Source organism: Phocoena phocoena, chromosome 17, assembly GCF_963924675.1.
Source record: "Phocoena phocoena chromosome 17, mPhoPho1.1, whole genome shotgun sequence".
Classification (NCBI taxonomy): Eukaryota; Metazoa; Chordata; class Mammalia; order Artiodactyla; family Phocoenidae; genus Phocoena; species Phocoena phocoena.
This window is the reverse complement of record NC_089235.1, coordinates 80,204,720-80,224,218: the sequence shown is the minus strand read 5'-3', so window position 1 is coordinate 80,224,218 and position 19,499 is coordinate 80,204,720. Positions and strand designations below refer to the sequence as shown.

General features: G+C 62.0%; 2 protein-coding genes across 2 annotated transcripts; both read left to right on the top strand.

Moving 5' to 3' along the window:
• The first annotated feature begins 6,361 nt into the window (after positions 1-6,361).
• Positions 6,362-8,981, top strand: LOC136136940 (epiplakin-like). The gene is given in 6 exon segments (XM_065895164.1): positions 6,362-6,484; positions 6,487-6,629; positions 6,631-7,061; positions 8,384-8,481; positions 8,619-8,685; positions 8,755-8,981. Coding segments are annotated over 6 exon segments (1,089 nt in total).
• A 414-nt stretch (positions 8,982-9,395) lies between these two features.
• On the top strand, positions 9,396-14,765 carry NRBP2 (nuclear receptor binding protein 2). The gene is made up of 18 exons (XM_065895317.1): positions 9,396-9,518; positions 9,992-10,114; positions 10,189-10,290; positions 10,388-10,477; positions 10,627-10,667; positions 10,762-10,856; positions 10,983-11,006; positions 11,079-11,162; positions 11,233-11,288; positions 11,385-11,480; positions 12,527-12,659; positions 12,776-12,881; positions 12,997-13,047; positions 13,130-13,265; positions 14,206-14,259; positions 14,358-14,421; positions 14,551-14,606; positions 14,697-14,765. The coding sequence occupies exons 1-18, from the start codon at positions 9,396-9,398 to the stop codon at positions 14,763-14,765; spliced, it is 1,503 nt and encodes a 500-aa protein (XP_065751389.1).
• Positions 14,766-19,499: the final 4,734 nt, after the last annotated feature.

Genomic DNA, 19,499 nt, shown 5'->3' with positions numbered 1-19,499 from the left:
TGGAGGCAGCCTCTGAGGACAGCCTGGCCCGGCAGCCCCAGGACGAAGCAGCAGCGCAAGCCGCCGGCCCCGAGGCGGGAGCGAGGCCTGGACGACGAAGGGGACTGGACAAGAGGGGTCCCTGGGTCGAGGTCAACACCTGTACCAGCGGCCCCATGGGCCCCCTCGGGCGATGAAGTCACGTTTGTAAAGCGAAACTCTGCGCGCGGCGGGCGGGGCCGCATTTACCTTGCAAACTCCGTTCAGAGGCCGTCAGGGCGGCGCGGGACGCACCCTGCTCCCTGCGGCCGCCCGCGTTCCTTCGCGGTGACTCTGGGGGAGCTGACGAAAGGGGCTGGGTAGGAGCGAGAGGACCCTGCTCCTCGGCAGCCGCCCTCCTCCCCGCCTAGGGGTGTTCACAGACCGTGGCGGCCAAGGGGAGCGCGCGGGGGCGTCGACCCGGCCCCGCGTGGGCTTCCCGGTCCCGCGCCCCTCCCGGCTTCAGGGCGCCCGCACCCATCGGAAGCACCACGTGCCGCCCCGGGGAGGGGCCTGAGCGGGTTTAAACCGGGAGGCGCCGGTCGCAGGCACAGCAGCGAACGGAGGAACTGCGTACGGAGTGCTGCGGGCACCGTCCGGGCAGGTGGGACAGCCAGGCCGGCCCGGGAGGGGCGGCCGCCGAGCGAAGCCGAGACACCTACGGGGGCTCTCGGCCCGGGGCCTGCAGAGGCTGGGGCGGGCGCGACGCGCCCGGAGGTGGCCCGGGGTCCTGGGCTCCGCTCCGGGCAAGCGGGGCTCTGAGGCCCGGTTCCCTCCCAACTAGCCCTGGTGCGCGGGAGTCCTGGCAGTCGCCCCCGAGCCTGGTTCCCCGCACGGGCGTGGGAGACGTAGCAGGGGTCCCGCCTGCCCAGGGGTTTCGGGGCAGGACTGGTGCGCGCCTGGGTGGGGCAGTGCAGGTCCGATTCCTTCCTGCCCCGCCCCCTGCCTTGCAGCTGGAGCCAGTCCGAGCGTCCAGGGCGCGAGGCAATTAGGCTGACGAATTGAGAGGGGGGGCTGGCTCCCGGCCCGGTGCTGGGGTGAGGGAGGCCAGTGCTTACCGACGGAGGGGGCTACTTGCCGTCGGGGGTGGATGGGCACCAGGGACCCCTGCGTGGGGCCATCTCGAGGCCCTTGGGAGGTAGAGGCGGGAGGGGCTCTGCCATGGGCTCCAGCCTCCGTGACTCTGCTCTCTCCCTGACCCGCCCATCGTGCGGAGTTTCCCTATGGCCACCGATCCCTGCAGTCTGCACCCAGTGCTGGGGGGTGGGATCTTTCTGACGCTGCTCAAAGTGGGCCAAAGGCCAACCAAGGTCACTGTCTCCATGTGTGAGCCTGAGGCAGCCTGGCCATCCGGTTCTGTTGTGATTTGGCTTAGATGGACAGCCAGAGAGGCCCTTCCGCAACCCCCAGCCCAGCCTGGCCTGTGCGGGCTGCCCTTCAGGGTACTGGTAGGTGACGCCCCCTCCCAGGGATGTGGACCCACCCTCCTCAGGAATTGCCCTCCCACCTCTTGTCCCCTGGGCCACCTGAAGTGGGGCTGCTCCCAGGAAGCCACAGGAGGGGCCTCCTCTCAGAGTCCCTTTCCAGTCCTGGGAAATCCGTTCGGCCCCTCCCCCAGCCACGAGGCCACCCTCCCCTCTAGCCACATGCCATTGCCACTTCTGCTGGTAACCGCCTCTCTGGGACACCTGTCTTTTGGCTTCTGTGCGATTGGGCTCTTCTGTGTCTCCCAGCCTTGAAACTGCTTTGTCGCCCACTCCCCAGGCCCTGGACACCCCTCACATGCCCTGGTCTGTCTCTCCCGAGCTCCAGACCTCTCCGTCCAGCTGCTTCCCCAAGGTCCCCACTTCAGACTCAAGGCACCCACTCCCAGGCCCCTCTTCATGTCCTGCCTGGTCAGGGACCAGGGAGGCTCATACCAGGCCCAAGGTTGCTGCTGACCAAACGGGCCATGGCCCAGCCACGGTTACCCAGCTGCGTCGGGCAGAGCCGCAGGCACAGGGCCTCTCCCAGCCCCTCAGGCCCTCCCCCAACAATGGCCCTCAGGGACCCAGCACCCTCCCTCCCACGAATCCCTGCTGTTCAGGAAACTTGAGCTTCCCGCTCAGGAGTCTGTCCTGCTCCTCTGGTTTTCCTTGCTGGGCTCCCGGCGGGACAACACAGCCTGCAGCCCGCCCCCCCCCCCCCCTCCCACTGGCTGCTCCTGACCCCGTGGCCCAGAAAGCCCTCCCGCCTTTGCTGGGTAGCGAAGTGCCTTTTTTCTTTCCCACCCTGGTCCCCTGCCAGACTTCAGGTGATCAGCTTACTGCTCCAGCCACCCCGGTGGCCCTGTTACCTGAGGCTTCCTCTGCTCACAAACCCTCTGAAGGCCGTCCTGGAACGAGGCACACCATACAAAGGAAGCAGGCTGGTCACTGGGCAGGTGGGCAGCACGGCACGCGTCCAGGTCAGCTCCCGGAAGCAGAGTCTGACACGGTTTCAGGGAGTGGCCTGGGGAAGGAGGGGAGGAAGCAGATGGCAGGGAGACAAGCTGGCTGGTGGTGCAGAGTCTCAGCCACCCCTAGAAGGAGGTCAGGGCAGCCTCAGCCACCCCTAGAAGGAGGTCAGGGCAGCCTTGCGTCCACCACGGTCACACCGGGCCCTGGAACCCTGCTCAGGCGTCCAGCTGGTCACTCGAACAAAGCCTTTTGTGTTCTTTCCCAAGGCCTGGATCTTTTTTTTTTTTTTTTTTTGCGGTACGTGGGCCTCTCACTGCTGCAGCCTCTCCCGTTGCGGAGCACAGGCTCCGGACGCGCAGGCTCAGCGGCCATGGCCCACGGGCCCAGCCGCTCCGCGGCATGTGGGATCTTCCCAGACCGGGGCACGAACCCGCGTCCCCTGCATCGGCAGGCGGACCCTCAACCACTGCGCCACCAGGGAAGCCCAAGGCCTGGATCTTAACAGCGCTCCTCTCTCCCCACCCCACGTCCTCTTCCCACCTTCTCAAAGGCATGATGATGTGCCCTGCGCGCCCGCACTGCACGGCCTGCTCGCTTCGGGAAAGCAAGTGCCGCTTCGGGGAAAGCAAGTGCCGTGCCTCCTGGAACCTGGCCGGGGGCGGGGGCGGGGCGGGTGAGCGCCAAGCCACCACCTCCACGTCTGCCTGGGCCTGGCACACACTCCGAGACCCAGCAGCAGACCAGCTGAAGGCGCCACCGGGGCTCTGGGCCCAACATCCGGGCAGGGAAAGGGGGCAAAAGGATTTTACCCAGGGGTCTCAGCAGACACAAAGGAGCACCTCTTGGGCCCAGCTATGGGGAGAGAGGGGCCGTGGGGGGATTTAGGGTTCAGGCTCTGCAGAGCGGGTGACGGAGAGCTGCTCACAGCCAGCACTTCTGGGGGCACCATGGAACTTGAGGCTCCTTGCGAGACCGCTGGGCATAGGTGTCCAGGAGGCAGCTGGACACGCGGTTCCGTGACCCCAGGACAGGCTGGGCTCCAGCTGCGATCAGGGGAGCTCTCTGGCTGAACGGGGAAATGTCACCAGGGAGGAGGGTCCCCCATGCCCCGTGACCCAGAGGTCGGGAGGTCAAATCGAAAATGCGTTTGTGGGGTTTGGCAGCTGGAGTCCGAGGTTACCTCAGCAAGAGCTGCGGAGCGGGGGCGAGGGCGCGTGGGGCTGAGCCTTCTCCCGAGACCCCGTGTGAGGCTTTGGGGAGCTGCGGGAGGCGAGGACAGTGTGGACCAGGACCGGGGACTGCAGGTGTGGTTCTGTGGAAGCAGGACGTGGACTGGCTCCTGGGGCCGGGAGGGGACAATTACCGCAGCCCGGGAGGCTTCAAACAACAGAACCTTATTCTTCCACAGTTGAGGGGCCAGGACCTGGAATCAGTGCTTCTGGCGTTTGGTGGCAATGCTGGGTTTGGGGCCTGAAGCTGCACGCCTCCAGTCTGCTTCTGTGGGCTGGGCATCGTCCCCCTGTCTGTCTTCCTGTGAGGACACAGTCGTGTTGGAATAAGGGCCTCTCTACACCAGTGTGACCTCACCTTAACCTTAACTTAATTACATCTGCAAAGACCCTATTTCCAGAGGCCATGGCCCAGAGGACATGGGGCCAGGGTGGGCAGAGGGGCACACAGCCGGGCTGAGGTGAGAGACTTGGGACAGAGGGCAGGGACCTGGCTGAAGCCCGGTGGGGAGCCAGGAGGGAGCAGAGACCAGGGCAGCAGTGGATTAAGGTGGGGAAGGATTTGGAGGGGTCACTGGGAAGGGGGAGGGAGAAGCACACGAATACATGGAGACCACCCAAGGGCAAGGCAGGGACTGGTCATCGGCTGGGTATTGAGGCCAAGGGTGGGTGGAGGCCGAGCCTCTGCACCAGGACCCTGGGGGGAGGGGGACGAGGGTGCGGGGTTGAGATGGAGGCCAGAGGATGGCCTATAGGAGAAAACAGAGCCCGCACCCCCCAAGGCTACCGTGGGGTCCCTGTGCTCACATGGTCCCCTCCTGGGAGCTGCAGGGCAAGGGGAGGGACCGAAGCTGGATGTGACACCCCTCCCTCAGGAGGGCCGGCTGCACTGGAGGTGGGTCCAGGGTGCAGGGTTGACCTTCTGACCGTGTCTGCCCTCCCACCCACCTGGGCTGTCTCGGGCCCCTCACAGAGCCTTTCCATCCCCACAGGGAGCAGAGGGTGGACCCTGGCTGAGCAAGTTCTGTGCGATGAACAGCCATGTCTCTCCTCTCAACCTCCTGGTCACCAATGGCACTGAGACGGCTGTCGTCCCTGAGACCGTGAAGGCCGTGCTGGGCACCGGCACCCCATCTGGGCCCCAGGCCAAGGCAGCCACGTCCACCCAGGCCAGGAGCATCGCCGGCGTGTACGTAGAGGCCTCGGGCCAGGCCCAGCGTCTCTACGCTGTCATGAAGCAGGGTCTCCTGCCCTTTGGGCTCGAGCTGGCTCTGCTGGAGGCCCAGGCAGCCCCGGGCAGGGCCAGCTGCTCCTCGCGTCTGAGGCCCTGCAGCAGGGCCTGGTGGGCCTGGAGCGGAAGGAGAAGCCGCTGGCCGCCGAGCACGCGGTCACTGGGTACCCTGACCCTCTGGGGGTGGGAAGCTGGCCCTCTTCCAGGCCATAGGGAAGGAGGTTGTGGACAGGGCACTGGGGTGGAGCTGGCTGGAGGCCCAGGAGGCCACGGGGGGCCTGGTGGACCCCATCCAGGGCATGCGCGTGGCCTCTGAGCTGGCCTGCCAGCAAAGCCTCCTGGACCGGGAGACATGGTGTGGGCTGTTGGAGCTTGGGCCCAGCTCAAGTGCCCCAGGCTTCCTGGACCCCGACACGCCGGAGCAGCTGCCATACCGGGAGCTGCTAGGCAGGTGTGTGCAGGCCCCCAGCACGGTACTGGGCCTACTGCCCCTCAAGATCACTTTCCGTACGCTGAGTGGGGCACCGAGCTTTGGCCAGGCCGCTGGAGGTGGGGGTCCTGGACGCGGAGACGGTCCAGGCCTGCGGGAGGGCAGGCTGGCAGTGCCGGATGTGGGTGCACGCACCGAGGTGCAGCGCCACCCGCAGGGCACCGGCGGTGTGGCAGGGCTCGTCCTGCTGCCTGCAGGGCACAAGAGCTTCTTCCAGGCCTAGCCGAGCACCTGCTCCCCACGGACGCCACGCTTCCGGTCCGGGAGGCTCAGGACGCCACCCGCATGCTGGTGGACCCAGCCACCGGCCGGCAGCTGTGGCTGGATGAGGCGGTCAGGGCAGGCCTGTTTGGACCAGAGCTCCACAGGCAGCTCCTGGCAGCAGAGCAGGTGGTGACGGTGGCATCCGAATCCCCCTATTCCAGGCCACGAAGAGGGAGCTGGTGGACAGGCCTCCGGTGCTGAGGCTCTTGGTTGCCCAGCTGGCTACAGGCAGGCTCCAGCTGCCCTTGGAGGCCACCCTGCACTTCGGCTGCCTGGACAGACTCAGCAGCATCTCTCGCAGGCGGCTGGCTTCTCGGGCCCCGGCAGCAGGAGAGCCTCAGCTGTGGGCAGCTGCTGGCCCACTGTGTCACCGACCCAGAGACGGGGCTGGCCTTCCTGCCCATCTCAGTGGGGAGCCCTGGAGCGGAGCCACAGGGGCCCCCGCTCACTGAGCACAGCACCTGGCAGACCTTGAGAGCTGCCGTGGCCACCGTCTCCATGGGCAAGTTCCAGGGCCGGCCCGTGTCGCTCTGGGAGCTGCTGTTCTCCGAGGCAGTCCCCGTGGAGCAGAGGGTGACGCTGAGCCAGCAGCACAAGGACAGGCCCTCTTGGTGGAGGAGCTGGCGGCTGCGCTGAGGGCCACCCACGAGCAGGCTGCAGCCACTGCCAGGACCACCTTTGCTGGGTGAGGATGCCCGTGACTCCAGGTGAGCTTCTGAGAGTGGAGATCATCAACCAGGGCATGTACGAGCAGCCGGAACGAGGCCGGACCATGGCCCAGGACGTGGGCCTCGTGCAGAGGTACTTGTGGCCTGAGGCACCGGCTGCATCGCCGGCTTGCTGCTGCCCGGCTCCCAGGAGCCCCTCAGCATCCACGAGACTTGTAGGAAGGGGCTTCTCAGGCCCGGCATAGCCCTCACCCTCCTGGAGACGTGAGCAGTCAGTGGCTTCATCATCGAAAGAAAACAAGGGGTATTCGGTGGAGGAAGCACTGAGGGCTGGTGTCATTGGGCCCGACGTGTTCGCGAGGCTGCTGTCGGCTGAGCGCGCCGTCACCGGCTACACCGACCCCTACACCGGGGAGCAGATCTCCCTCTTCCAGGCCGTGAAGAAGGACCTCATCGTCCGGGAGCACGGCATCCGCCTGCTGGAGGCCCAGATCGCCACGAGCAGCGTCATCGACCCCGTGCATAGCTGCCGCCTGCCCGTGGACGTGGCCTGCTGGCGCGGCTACTTCGACGAGGGGATGAGCCGCGTCCTGGAGGACCCCAGCGACGACACCAAGGGCTTCTTCGACCGCAACACACACGAGAACTTCACCTACGTGCAGCTGCTCCGGAGGGCTGCTCCTGACCCAGAAACAGGCCTCTTGTTTCTTCTCTGTCTGGAAAGTGAGCGGGTATTCTTTCTAATTGGTTGTTTTTTTCAACCCTGAAAAATACACGACAACATTTTAAAGCATTTCTTAGCGTGCCAGTATCTGTGTGCAACGTGTTCAGCTCACGTGCCCAGCGACGTTCTACTCTCCTCCGTCCTTTCTTGCTTATGGTCCCTCGTTGCATTAAAGGAAAGACATTGTCCTTTATGATTTTTTTCTCTCCACCCTTGGCGTTATCAGGTGTGAATTTTCAATTAAAATTTCACAAGTGGCCATTTCTGGTAGACTCTGATGCGTTTAGAGTGAAGGACTTTCCGTTGTTTCCCTGGCCTATCACACTGAAGTGTGTGTACCAATTTGTTATATTCCCATTTTAATTAAATCCGTTCCTTTCAGTTATCGATTTTTCTCCTGTTCGTTGAGTAAACCATTCCCCATCAATTTCTCGCTGTAGTAAGTGCCTTTGGGTCTCAATTTGGGGTCGACCTGCTATTATTTTCCATCCTCTGGCTGTGCTTTGAGGGGGCAGGGGCTGATTCTGTCCCCTGGTGCAGCTCTCCCAGTTGGTATGACCCCCTTGGTTTGCGTCACCAGCTTTGTTCTGGAGGTATGGCCTTTACAACAACGTACAAAGAATTGTTAGTATGTCAGCAAAGCTTTTTTCTTTGAGTTCAGTTTTTTGAAGGTTCATCCACAGAACTCTATCCTTATTGTAGATGTGAAGTTAATCACGGGAGAGAAGCATTGACAACCTACGGTGGCATACAGTCATATCCAGAACGGTCTCTGCAGTTCAGGTGTCAGACTCGGATGAGCCTGGAACTTCAGACACTCATTGCACGGTGTCTGGTTGGGGCAGGTGACAGAGGACCAAGTCTTGCTGGTCCCTCCTTTGCGACACAGCGCGTTCTGAGCAGTGTGAGTGATGGTTTCACAGGATCACCTGAGGGGGGTGGAGTGGGGAGCGCGGGGGCTATGCTGGTCCACCAGGATGGCGGCAGTGGAGTTATGTCTATGCAGAAGGTTGGGAGGAAGAGAGGTGTGCAGGGGACTCTGAGAGACCAACAGGCTGAAGGCCTTTGAGCCCAGGGTGGGGGTGGGGGGAAGTCAGGGTTGTGGTTTACTTTTGGGAGAAGGCACACGCGTGTCCACTACTTTTCTCTCCAGAAAGACATAGTGAGGGAGGGGGAGGACTCAGCAGGTGTGAGCGGGAGACTATTGAAAGGTAGTGGGGGTTTGGGATAAAGGGGGTTTTAGACAAGAATTCTAAAGCACATCCCCTGTTGGCATGGCCTCTGGGGTCAGGGCTCCCTTCTGATGGCTCCACTGTTCCAGAAAAGCCATCAGCAGAAAGCGGAGAGAGGGCCATCTGGGAATGTGGGAAGGTGGGTGTGGACATGAAAGGGAAACACCGAATTGCAGGCCAGTGGGAGGTCTGTGGTCACTAATTAAAGTCCACCTGCTTGCGTAGTTTTGTCTCCTTCGGGGACCCTCCCACGTGTTCCTTAGGGGATGGGGGACGTGCCGGGAGAGCTGGCCTCCCCGTCGCGCATTCCTGCCCTTCCCCCAGACCCTCGCGGTGATCCCCGGGCTGAGCGGGCTGCGCCCGGCCCGCTCCACGCTGGGTTCACCCCAAGGTGGGCGCCCGGAGACTGGGCCGGGTTTCAGGATGTGTGTGGCAGGCGTGTGATGGGGAACCGGTGCAGGAAGTACCAGCGGCTCCCAGAGCTGGGCAGGGCCGGTCGGCGCAGGCCTCCGCGCGCCCGGGGAGGCCCCGACGGACCCGGCTCCGGGCCGCCACGGAAACCCCTGCGCCCGGGCCGCTCGCCTCAAGCTGGTGCCGGGGCAGCCGAACGCAGCGAGTCCCGGGAGGAGCCTGTTTGGGACCAGGCAGCTCCTCCGGGAGGGGGCCTCCGGAGGGGCGGGGCCCTAGACGGGGCGGGCGGGGCCTCTGACGGGGCGGGGTCCGCGAGGCGGGGCCTTCGTGGATGTGGGCGGGGATAGTGGGCGGGGCCTTGGCCGGGGTGAGTCCCCACGCGCTGGGCCCCTGGGCGGGGAACAGGTGGGGTCTCCGCTGGGCGCCGCAAGGGCTCTGCCTTCTACGGGGAATCTCCGCTCGGGCTCCGGCCAGGGGAGGCGGCTCCGGTGGGGCAGGCGGGCTCCACCCCCGGGCCGGCCGCGCGCCCGCGCCTCCCAGTTCCCGGAGCCCGAGTAGGGACTCGAGGTGGTGGCGGCGGCGGCTCCGCTCCCAGCTGGGAGTCTGGGCGCGGGGCCAGGACGGGAGGGGAGCGGCGACGGCGCTGGGCGGCGGATAGCGCGGAGGGCGGCGGCCTGGACCCGCCGAGCCATGGCGGCCCCGGAGCCGGTGCCGAGGCGGGGCCGGGAGCGGGAGCGGGAGGACGAGAGTGAGGACGAGAGCGACATCCTGGAAGAGAGCCCGTGCGGCCGCTGGCAGAAGCGGCGGGAGCAGGTGGGCACGGCAGGGAGGGGCGGGTCGCCGCCCACCTCCGGCAGAGGGGCCCTTGAGACCACGCGGGGCCGTGCGGACTCTCGGGAAGCCAGAGGCCCGAAACCTCTCCGAAGCGTCGCGCAGGCGGCCCCCTTCTTGACGGGCCCTTGCACTCCTTTAGCCTGGCGCCCACGCCCTGGCGAGGAACCCCCGATTCCCTAAGTCTCCTCCCGAGACCACCTCCCCATGCCTCTGGGACCAGCTGTTAGTCCTCTGGGGACCAGCCTCAAAAACACCCGGAACATGCCCCAGATCCCCTCAGCCCAGCCCCAGGATACCAAGCTTCTGCTCCTGGGTGCCCAGCTTCCCCCCAGAGCAGGCCAGCGCCTGCCTCACATACTCGGGCTGCTGGAAGGGAGGTGAGCGGAGACCTAGCCCGCACCCTTTTCCTCCCCCACGCACCAGCTCACTCGTGCCCCCCGCCCCCCCACCAGGTGAACCAGGGGAACATGCCCGGCGTCCAGAGCACCTTCCTGGCCATGGACACGGAGGAGGGGGTGGAGGTGGTGTGGAATGAGCTACACTTCGCTGACAGGAAGGCCTTTTCGGCCCACGAGGTAAGGCCTGCTGCCCCCACCCCCAACGCCCAGCCCCCCCCACCCCCAGCCTGGTGACCGCCCCCCCTTCCCAGGAGAAGATCCAGCTCATGTTTGAGCAGCTGGCGCTGGTGGACCACCCCAACATTGTCAAGCTGCACAAGTACTGGCTGGACGCCTCGGAGGCCCGAGCACGGGTGAGCCCTGGGCACACCACGCGGAGGGGGGCACCAGTGGGTGGGGCGGCTGCGGGCACCCACCGTTGGTGGAGCCCGTGAGCCTGCTGCCTCGCAGGTCATCTTCATCACAGAGTACGTGTCATCGGGCAGCCTCAAGCAGTTCCTCAAAAAGACCAAGAAGAACCACAAGGCCATGAACGCCAGGGTACAGGGAGCGGGCTGGGTCAGCGTCAGGGCCAGGGTGGGGTCGGGGGTGCGCTGGGCGGCCCTGGGCACAGGAGCGGGGTTGGGCCGGGGCACCTCAGGCCCAGCTGCCTTTCCTGCGCTCACCCCACGGAGTCCGTCCGCCGCCAGGCCTGGAAGCGCTGGTGCACGCAGATCCTGTCGGCGCTCAGGTGAGGGCCTGGGCTTGCCCGAGCACCTGCCCCTGGGGCCCCCGCCTCCCTGGCACCCCTGACCCAGCTCCCCCTGCTCTCCCCTCCTCCCCAGCTTTCTGCACGCCTGCAGTCCCCCCATCATCCACGGGAACCTGACCAGCGACACCATCTTCATACAGCACAACGGCCTCATCAAGATCGGCTCTGGTGCTGGCGGAGCGGGGCTGGGCGGGGGCGGGGGGCGGGGCTGGGGGACCTGTCTGGAACGGGGCGGACGATGCCCACTGCCCCATCACGTTGACGCCTGCTTTCTCCCCGCGGTGACCGGCGCAGTGTGGCACCGGATCTTCTCCAATGGTGCGTGGGGACCCTGGGGGGACGGAGCGTGGGGGAGAGGTCCGGTCTGCTCATCCCGCGCGCCCTCCACAGCGCTCCCAGACGATCTTCGAAGCCCCATCCGTGTTGAGCGGGAGGAACCTCGGAACCTGCACTTCTTCCCGCCGGAGTATGGAGGTGAGTCTGGGGGGTCCCCCCTCACCCCCGGCATCCGCCTTACCTGCCCTGATCTGCTCTCCCCTTTCAGAAGTTGCCGATGGCACTGCCGTGGACATCTTCTCTTTTGGGATGTGTGCGCTGGAGGTACTAACCCCGTGGTCTCTGGGCCCCTCCCAGCTAACTCTCCCCATCTCACCTGTGCTGTCCCTTCCCCATGCCTGACCTTGCCCTGCCCCCCAGATGGCTGTGCTGGAGATCCAGGCCAACGGGGACACCCGGGTCACAGAGGAGGCCATCGCTCGCGCCAGGCATTCTCTGAGTGACCCCAACATGCGGGTAAGCAGCTGGCCCTGCCCCTACCGGCTGGCTCTCAGTGTTCCAAGGAGGGCCGGTGCGGTGCTTCGGGCAGGCCTGGAGGTGCAGCAGGTCTGGGCCAGGCCCGCTGCGCGAGCCTCCACCCCCCCCCCTCCCCCGCAAGGAGGGCCTTACTGGGCGTGCGTGTTGAGTTGCAGACGTGAAGGCTCTGAGGGCACGCTCTAAGCACAGAGAGGCCAGAGAGATACTTCCCGTGTGGGCACAATTTTTATGCCCATTTTATAGATAAAGGAACAGGTTCAGAGAGGCTTTAGAGCGAGTGGTGGAGCCGGTGTTTGCATCCAGGTCTGCCTGGTTCCACATCCCCGCCTGTAAGCCTTAGGGAGACCAGTTAGAAAGGACGTGGTCCTAGCCTGTGTTGGGGGCAAGGTGGGTGGGGAGCCGGCAAAGGGATTGCGGACGGACAGAAGCTGCAGCCACAGCCTCTCTGGCCAGAGTCTGGCGACTGTCTGGCTTCACCGCGTGACCTCTGGGGATGGGGGAGGGAAGTGACAGGGCCTGGACAGCACTGACGAGGAGGTGGAGCCAGGACGGACCCGAGAGCCAGTGGAGGGCACGGATGTGGGGCAGGGCAGGGGCACTTCAAGGTCACCTCCGGAATCGGGCCTGACCTGAGGCACCGGAAGAGGGGCAGGCTGTAGGTGGGCGGGCTCAGGCTAGGCTGCATTGGCCATCTTTCAGCACTCTGCCCAGCCGCAGGGCCGCGAGGCGGGGGCCGGGGTCCTCCCTGAGCAGCGCAGCTTCACCTGTGAATTGGGGATGACAGTGCCAACCTGCCACGATTTTTGTGAGGGGTGCTGGAAGTAGAGCACGGGCAGTTCTGGGCCCGGGGGCAGACTCGACTGTCCTGTCGGAAGAATCAGGTCCTGGCCTGGCTGCTAACGGGATTCCTCGACTCTGTGCACGTTACTCCGTGAAGGCTCCCACGGGGTTGGGAGGCTTCTCCTCACACAGTGGGGCCAGAGTGGAGGGGCTCCACCGACTGCAGCCCCCTCTCCACACCCCAGGAGTTCATCCTCTCCTGCCTGGCCCGGGACCCTGCCCGCCGGCCCTCCGCTCACAGCCTCCTCTTCCACCGTGTGCTGTTTGAGGTGCACTCGCTGAAGCTCCTGGCCGCTCACTGCTTCATCCAGCACCAGTGTGAGGGGCAGGCCAGCCTGGGGGTGGGCCAGGGCCTGGGGTCGGGATGCAGAAGGAGGCCCCGCAGGACCTCGTGCTTCAGGGCCCACTGCCCTGTGTGCTCCCACCGCCCGCAGACCTCATGCCTGAGAACGTGGTGGAGGAAAAGACCAAGGCGACGGACCCGCACACGGTCCTGGCAGAGATCCCCCGGCCGCCCCCCCGGCCCCCGTTGCGGTGGCGGTGAGCAGCCTGCAGCCCGGAGGCCTCCCCTCTCCTCCCAGCCACGCCCTCCCAGCCCTGCCCCCCCACCCCTCCCCGCAGGACCGCCACCCTCATGTTCTCACACCCATACCAGGTACTCAGAGGTCTCCTGCTTGGAGCTTGACAAGTTCCTGGAGGATGTCAGGTGAGGGCTGGAGTGAGGCTGGGGAGTGGGCAACTGTCAGGCCTGAGCCCTCGGCTGCCACCACCCCGCACTGTGTCCCTAGAAATGGGATCTACCCACTGATGAACTTCGCTGCTGCTCGGCCCCTGGGGCTGCCCCGTGTGCTGGCCCCACCCCCCGAGGAAGCCCCAAAGGCCAAGACCCCGACGCCAGAACCCTTTGACTCAGAGACCAGAAAGGTGAGACTCCAGCCTCCACAGGCCTGCCCACCGCCCAGACGGGTGCCCGTATCAGGGGTTTCAAGTCCCCCAGCCTGGCTCTCCTCCAGGCTGCCAGGAGAGACCAGGTTCTGGCTGACCTCTTTGTGGGGCTTGGGGGGCAGTCGTACAAGCTGGGATACCCCCTTTCCCAGAGGCTCCAGGGGAAGACCCCTGCAGGCCCCTGTCCCATACACGCTGCCTCTCGGATCCCACTTCCTTGGCTTGCTGATTCGCTGACATCTGTGACCTGGTGTTTCTGCCAAGGCCCCCAGGCCCTGTGTTTCCCCCGTCCCCTCCTCCTGCTAGGCTCCCCGCTGGCCAGGGGCCTCCCCGGCCACCCTCTCCCTTTCCTTGTCCACACCCACTGGGCTCCAGAGCCTCTGGCTTTGGCCTTGGGTGTGTCTCCATGGTTACCTCCCTGATCTGGGCCCCCTCTGTTCCCCACTGGGATGCTGCACCAGCCCCCAGCCTGGCCGCCTTCCCCCGGCTTTCCAGCCAGAATTCGTGTCCTAATAGCCACAGCTTGGGGTCCTCAGCGCACGCCCCCGCCCCCGCCCCTGGCCCGGCACCCTGAGGCTTGGTGTTGCTGGCATCCTGTGCTTCTGCTGTCATATCCCTGCGCACCTCGCTCCTCCCCCACCCCTTCCCAGCTCGCTCTTTCTCCAGGTGTTCTCCTCACCTGTGAAAACTCCTATTCATCCTTCGGTACCCAGCTTCAATATCTACTCTGGAAGTTTCCCTCAACTCGCCAGGCTCCTAGCAGTGAGATGTGCTTCCCAGGCTCCCCTCGGAGACCGTCCTCATTTCCGGTCTTTACGACCCCTTTGTGTCTGGGCCCCTTTGACACAGCATCTGCTCTTGCTGCCCAGTTGCCGAGTTCCAGCCTTCGTGGGTGACCTTGGCCTCCCCCTTCCCCCAGGTGATCCAGATGCAGTGTAACCTGGAGAGAAGCGAGGACCAGGCGCGCTGGCATGTGAGGGGGGGGGGCGCCACCCACAGAGGCGCGGGAGCGCGGGAGGGGCGGGGCCGACTCCCGAGCCCAGAGCCCACCTTGCCCTCCCGCCTTCCCAGCTCACTCTGCTCCTGGTGCTGGAGGACAGGCTGCACCGGCAGCTCACCTACGACCTGCTCCCAAGTAGGCCGCCGGGCGGGACCCTGGGCGGCGGCGGCGGTGGCGGGGGGGGGGGGGGCGGGGGGGGGGGGAGGGGGGGGCACGGCGGGCGGCGCTGCGGCCTCACGCCCGGTCCTCACGCCCCTGCCGCAGCCGACAGTGCCCAGGACCTGGCCGCCGAGCTGGTGCACTATGGCTTCGTCCACGAGGTGAGGTGCGCAGCCGGGTACGGCCAGCCTGGGAGGGCCGCAGGGTGGGCCGCGCCCCACCAACCCCCATGCCTCCCTCCTGCCCTGCAGGACGATCGGCCGAAGCTGGCCGCCTTCCTGGACAGCACCTTCCTCAAGTACCGCGGAGCTCAGCCGTGACCTTGATCCCACCTCAGCGCTCCAGCTCCCCAGCCCCCCGGAACCAGACCTGGTGGCTCCCGTGGGGAAGCTCGGCATTGGCCCCCGGCGTCTGGGTGGGGGACCAGGGGCCCCCTCTGCCTGTGTGCCTGCTAGTGAGGAACCTCCCCCTTCCACAGCTCCCAGCAACCCTGCAGTGGGGCTGAGGGTGGTGGGGCAGGCCCGTCAGGGGTGAGGGAGCCAGGGCTGGGGCTGGGGGGCTGGTTAGGCCCCGCATGTCCTTAGGATCAGGATCCCCCCATCGGCCAGCTTCCACAACTCAGCATCCCTCCCGTACCCTTCATTTCCACCCCCGACGCCATCTGGTCATGAGAGGCTGCCCTGCAGGGAAACGCGGCACAGTGCTGGGGGGCTGAGGGGTGGGGGTCGGCCCTGGACAGATGTGTGCCCAGGGAAGCGCTCCATTCCAAGTTGCTACCGCAGAGCCACACGAGGAACCGGAATCGCCGCCTTAAACCCATGGTAAACCACCTGCAGGTGTCAGGCGTGGTGCTGGGCACTGGGCAGGGCCACGGCCCTGCAGCTCCATGTGGCTCTCACACCCCACCCCCCGGCCAGTGCAGACCCTCCAAAGGGCTATTTTCTGTCCTTGTTCCCTGGCCTCGAGTGGTCAGGGTCAGGCACCCTCCCTGCTCCTCCCAAGCTCACCACTCCTCCTGCTACCTCTCTTACCTCCGCCTGTGGCAGGCAGCTGCCTTCCTGGGTCCTAAGGCTACCAGCCCCAGCTCCCTGTCTCCCCCACCCCTACCCCCCATAACCCTAGCCTCCATTCACTTGGACCACCTCCCTTCATTTTCAAATGTAGTTGATCACTCTTAAAGATTTTAAAGTGCATGTATAAACTGAGCACATTCAGGTTTCTAAGCATTTCAAATGTCAAACAAGAAAAGCTCACCACCGTGTTAGTTCTCTGTTGCTGCTGTCAGGGTTTACCACGAACTCAGTGGCTTAAACCAGCACACTTAGATAGTTCTGTAGCTCAGAAGTCTGGCACAGATCCCACCAGACTAAAACCAAGGTGTTAGGAAGACTGCGTGTCTTTCTGGAGGTTCTAGGGCAGAACCCATTTCCTGCTCCTTCAGGTTGCTGGCCTGCAGGTGCCAGGTGCGGCGCTGGGCACAGGGCAGGGATTCATTTCCTCGCAGTGATGGGGCCGAGGTCCCCACTTCCTTGCCTGCTGTAAACTGAAGGCCACTCTTAGCTTCTAGAGGCAGCCACCTCCATTGGCTCACGGCCCCGTCCTCTGTCTTCAAAGTCGGCAACATCGGATGGAGTCTGTCTCATGAAACTGTGTGTCTGGTTTTCTGCACCAGGAAGGTTTCGTGTGGCTAGGTTGAGTCCACCCGGATAATCCAGGATGATCTCCTCATCTCAAGGTCCTTAATCTTAATCACATGTGCAAAATACCTTTCACCAAGTAAAGTAATATTCACAGGTTCTGGGGGTTGGGACACGGACATCTCTGCAAGGGGCAGGGGGCGGGTGTCATTATCCCACCTACCACATCACCCTAGCCAAAACCCTAAACCAAAACACCTTACCAAGATGTATCAAATGAAATAAATGCACCAATACGGTGAATCTCAAGTTATCTTAAACATTCTAATACTCTTTACAAAATTATTCAAGTTCTCACACCTTTCAATTTAAAATTACAATCTAAAATAACTTACGCATCTAGTTGGAAACGCTGATGCTGTCTGATTCTGCGTCATCTTAAAACAGTTTGAGTGTCCAATGCATAACAGATTGTACCAGTGACTAAACCGAACTCAAAAGGATCAGTACTATCATTGCTTCATTCAATGCCTATGTTGATGTTTTCATTTTAACTTTTATCTTTTCGAAGTTATATACACATTATTTTAAAAGTGGAATTTTCTTAGGCCAATAATAAATACTGTCTCTAACCCTGACCCTTTCCAAATTCAACTCTCCTAGCTGTTTCTTCAGGCATTTAAAATGCGTGTTTCACAAAATCGCACACATGCTTTTACTGTGTTTTTATTGGTTTTTAACATCCCATGTCACCTGCCGGTGTCCTCTGGGGGGAAGGGGGTCACTGGCCTCAACCCCCTGACCCAGCATCATCCCAGTGTGATGGGTAGTATTACCGCTTCATTCCCACAGGTCTCAGCACAGAACAAGGTGTCCTAGGATTATATTTGCTTTCTTGCACAACTTTTTGTTTCCCCTGGAGTTAATCATTGCTTTTTGGGGGGCTTAGTTTTCTACACGTCTCATTAATTCCTCCCTAGATTCTCCTGCAGAAGTGCGAACCTACTCTCAGTCTTCAGATTTGTTGCATAGCTGGCTGCTGCGTCATCTTTTCCTGGAGACCCCAGCCTGCCCACTCTCTGCCCCTGTTCTTGGGTTTGTGACCCAGCTGTCAGCATGGGCTGCGCCTTCACCAGCACCTCCCTCCTCTTGTCTCTGGAACCCATGCTTTCTTCTTCCTTCATTCACCCTCTGTTTGAGGAGGAACGTCCTGAGCGAGGATGCGTGCAGGGTCACGGAGTCGTTCCTGTTTGCCCTCACTACTCTCTCATCTGCTTGTTCGTGCAGCTAGGGACAGTGTTGGGCGGGTGGAAGATTACTTCTTGCCAGGACTGTCATTTTCTTCCAGTCCCAAGAACTCCCATGCCTGTCTGAGTTCTGACCCTTTGTGATTTCTTCTCTCTCTCTCTGGTTCTTCTCTTTACCCAAGTACTTTGGAAATTCTCAACGTGTCCTGATGTAGACCTGCTCTTTCCTTTATTTTAATTTTTAATTGAAGTATAGTTGATTTACAATGTTGTGTTAATTCCTGCTGTACAGCGATTTCCATTACGGTTTATCATAGTATATTGAATATAGTTCTCTGTGCTATACAGTAGGGCCTTGTTGTTTTGTTTTTTAAATATTTATTCATTCATTTATTTGGTTGCACCAGGTGTTAGCTGCAGCTCGAGGGCTCCTTACTTGTGGCATGCGAACTCTTAGTTGCAGCATGCATGCGGGCTCTAGCTCCCTGATCAGGGATCGAACCTGGGCCCCCTGCATTGGGAGCGCAGAGCCTTACCCACTGTGCCACCAGGGAAGTCCCTGGACCTTGTTGTTTATGACCTCTTTCATCTATTGTCCAGAGATCCCAACCCTTCAGTTCTAGGAAGTTTTCTTTGCTTTTGTGGTGATTTCTCCCCTCTCCTTTTCTGGAATGCTTACTTAGATGTTGGACTTGTTTTTTGACAGGTGCAATACGTGCTGGTTAAGGGCATAGGCTCTGGAGCCATTCTGCTGCTTCCTGCTGTGTGACAGTGGTCTGTGACTCCACTTTCTCACCAGTAAAGATGGGGATAATAATGGGCCACACTTCACGGGGTGGTTGTGAGATCGCACAAGTTAACTGTGAAAAGTAACGAGAACAGTGCCCAGCACACAAGCACTCTGAAAGCAGCAATGCCAGATTTTCACAGGGGAAGCTGCCACCAGGGGGTGGTGCTTTTGCCCCCCACAATGGAGGTGGCAAGTCCCAGCCCATCCACCCCTTTACCCACGCCCGCCGTCATGGAGGCCTCTAAGGCGCCCGGCCAGCTCTAGCACTGGGGAGCGCTGACAGGGTGACAATGACTCCATTGTCTGCTTTCCAGCTATATGGTTTTGTTGTTGTCATACGTTCTGGAAAATTACAGCTTTATCTTTCAACCTTTCTGTTTAACTGTTCGTTTTCTTCTCATGCTTTCCATTTATAAGTGCTCTTTCTCGTTTGCTGAATGTTCTTTCTTTATAGCCTCTTGTTCATGTTTTCGGATGCAACAGCCTCTCTAATATCTCTGAGGATACGGTTTTAGCTTTCCTTTTTTCCTCCTTCTTCTGCTCGCTTTATTGGCTGTGTTCCTTCTGAGTCCCTTTTCCTTTTGCTTTTTTGTTTTTTCCTCTCCCTCAGCTGTCTGGTGATCCTGGGTTGCCCAGTTGCATTTAGTCTTAGTGGCTGGGGCTTATTGCCTGGTGAGCTTTGAGATCAAGGATCGAGCCAGGCCATTCTCCTGACCACCTCCCAACTGCCAGGCTTTTCTTCCGTGTTGGGAGCTACTGCAGAGATGAGCTCTTCTCTCTGAGGATTGTGGGTGCCACATGCTTGGGGCCGGACTCGGAGCCAGGGGTGGAGGTGGCAGAAAGGCGGGAATCTCACGTATTCCCCCACTTTCAGAACAGGACCCTGCCCCCGAAGGCCAACCCAACCGAGAGCGCCTCTGCTGGAGCTCACCTCCCAGCCACTGCCGGTAGGGGCTGAGCCCTGGAGTCTCTTCCTTTTCACAGTCGCACTTGCGTGAACGATCTCCTGGACCCCGACCTCCAAGATGCGAAAGCAGCTGCCGCTGTCCACCTTTCTTCAGCTCCACAACATTCCACCCCTTTGTCTTCATGGGTTGCTTCCTTTATAAAAATCCTTTTCCTATCATTTTAGAGGGAAGGGAGATGAGGCAAATATTGTTGGGTTTAACCAGGGGTGTCTGTATTTCATGTCAAACTCTCCCAGGATGGAGAAGAGACCTGCCTAGTTGGGGAAGACACCTTGCTGCCTCAGGCAGGCTGAAGTTGCTAAGCTGGCAACTTCAGGGCCTGAACCTCACTGAGTGAGGGTCTTGGGACTGGGTGGGCATGCAGCAAACGTCCAGGGCACTTCAACACCAGGGATGGACACCTGGAGCCTTT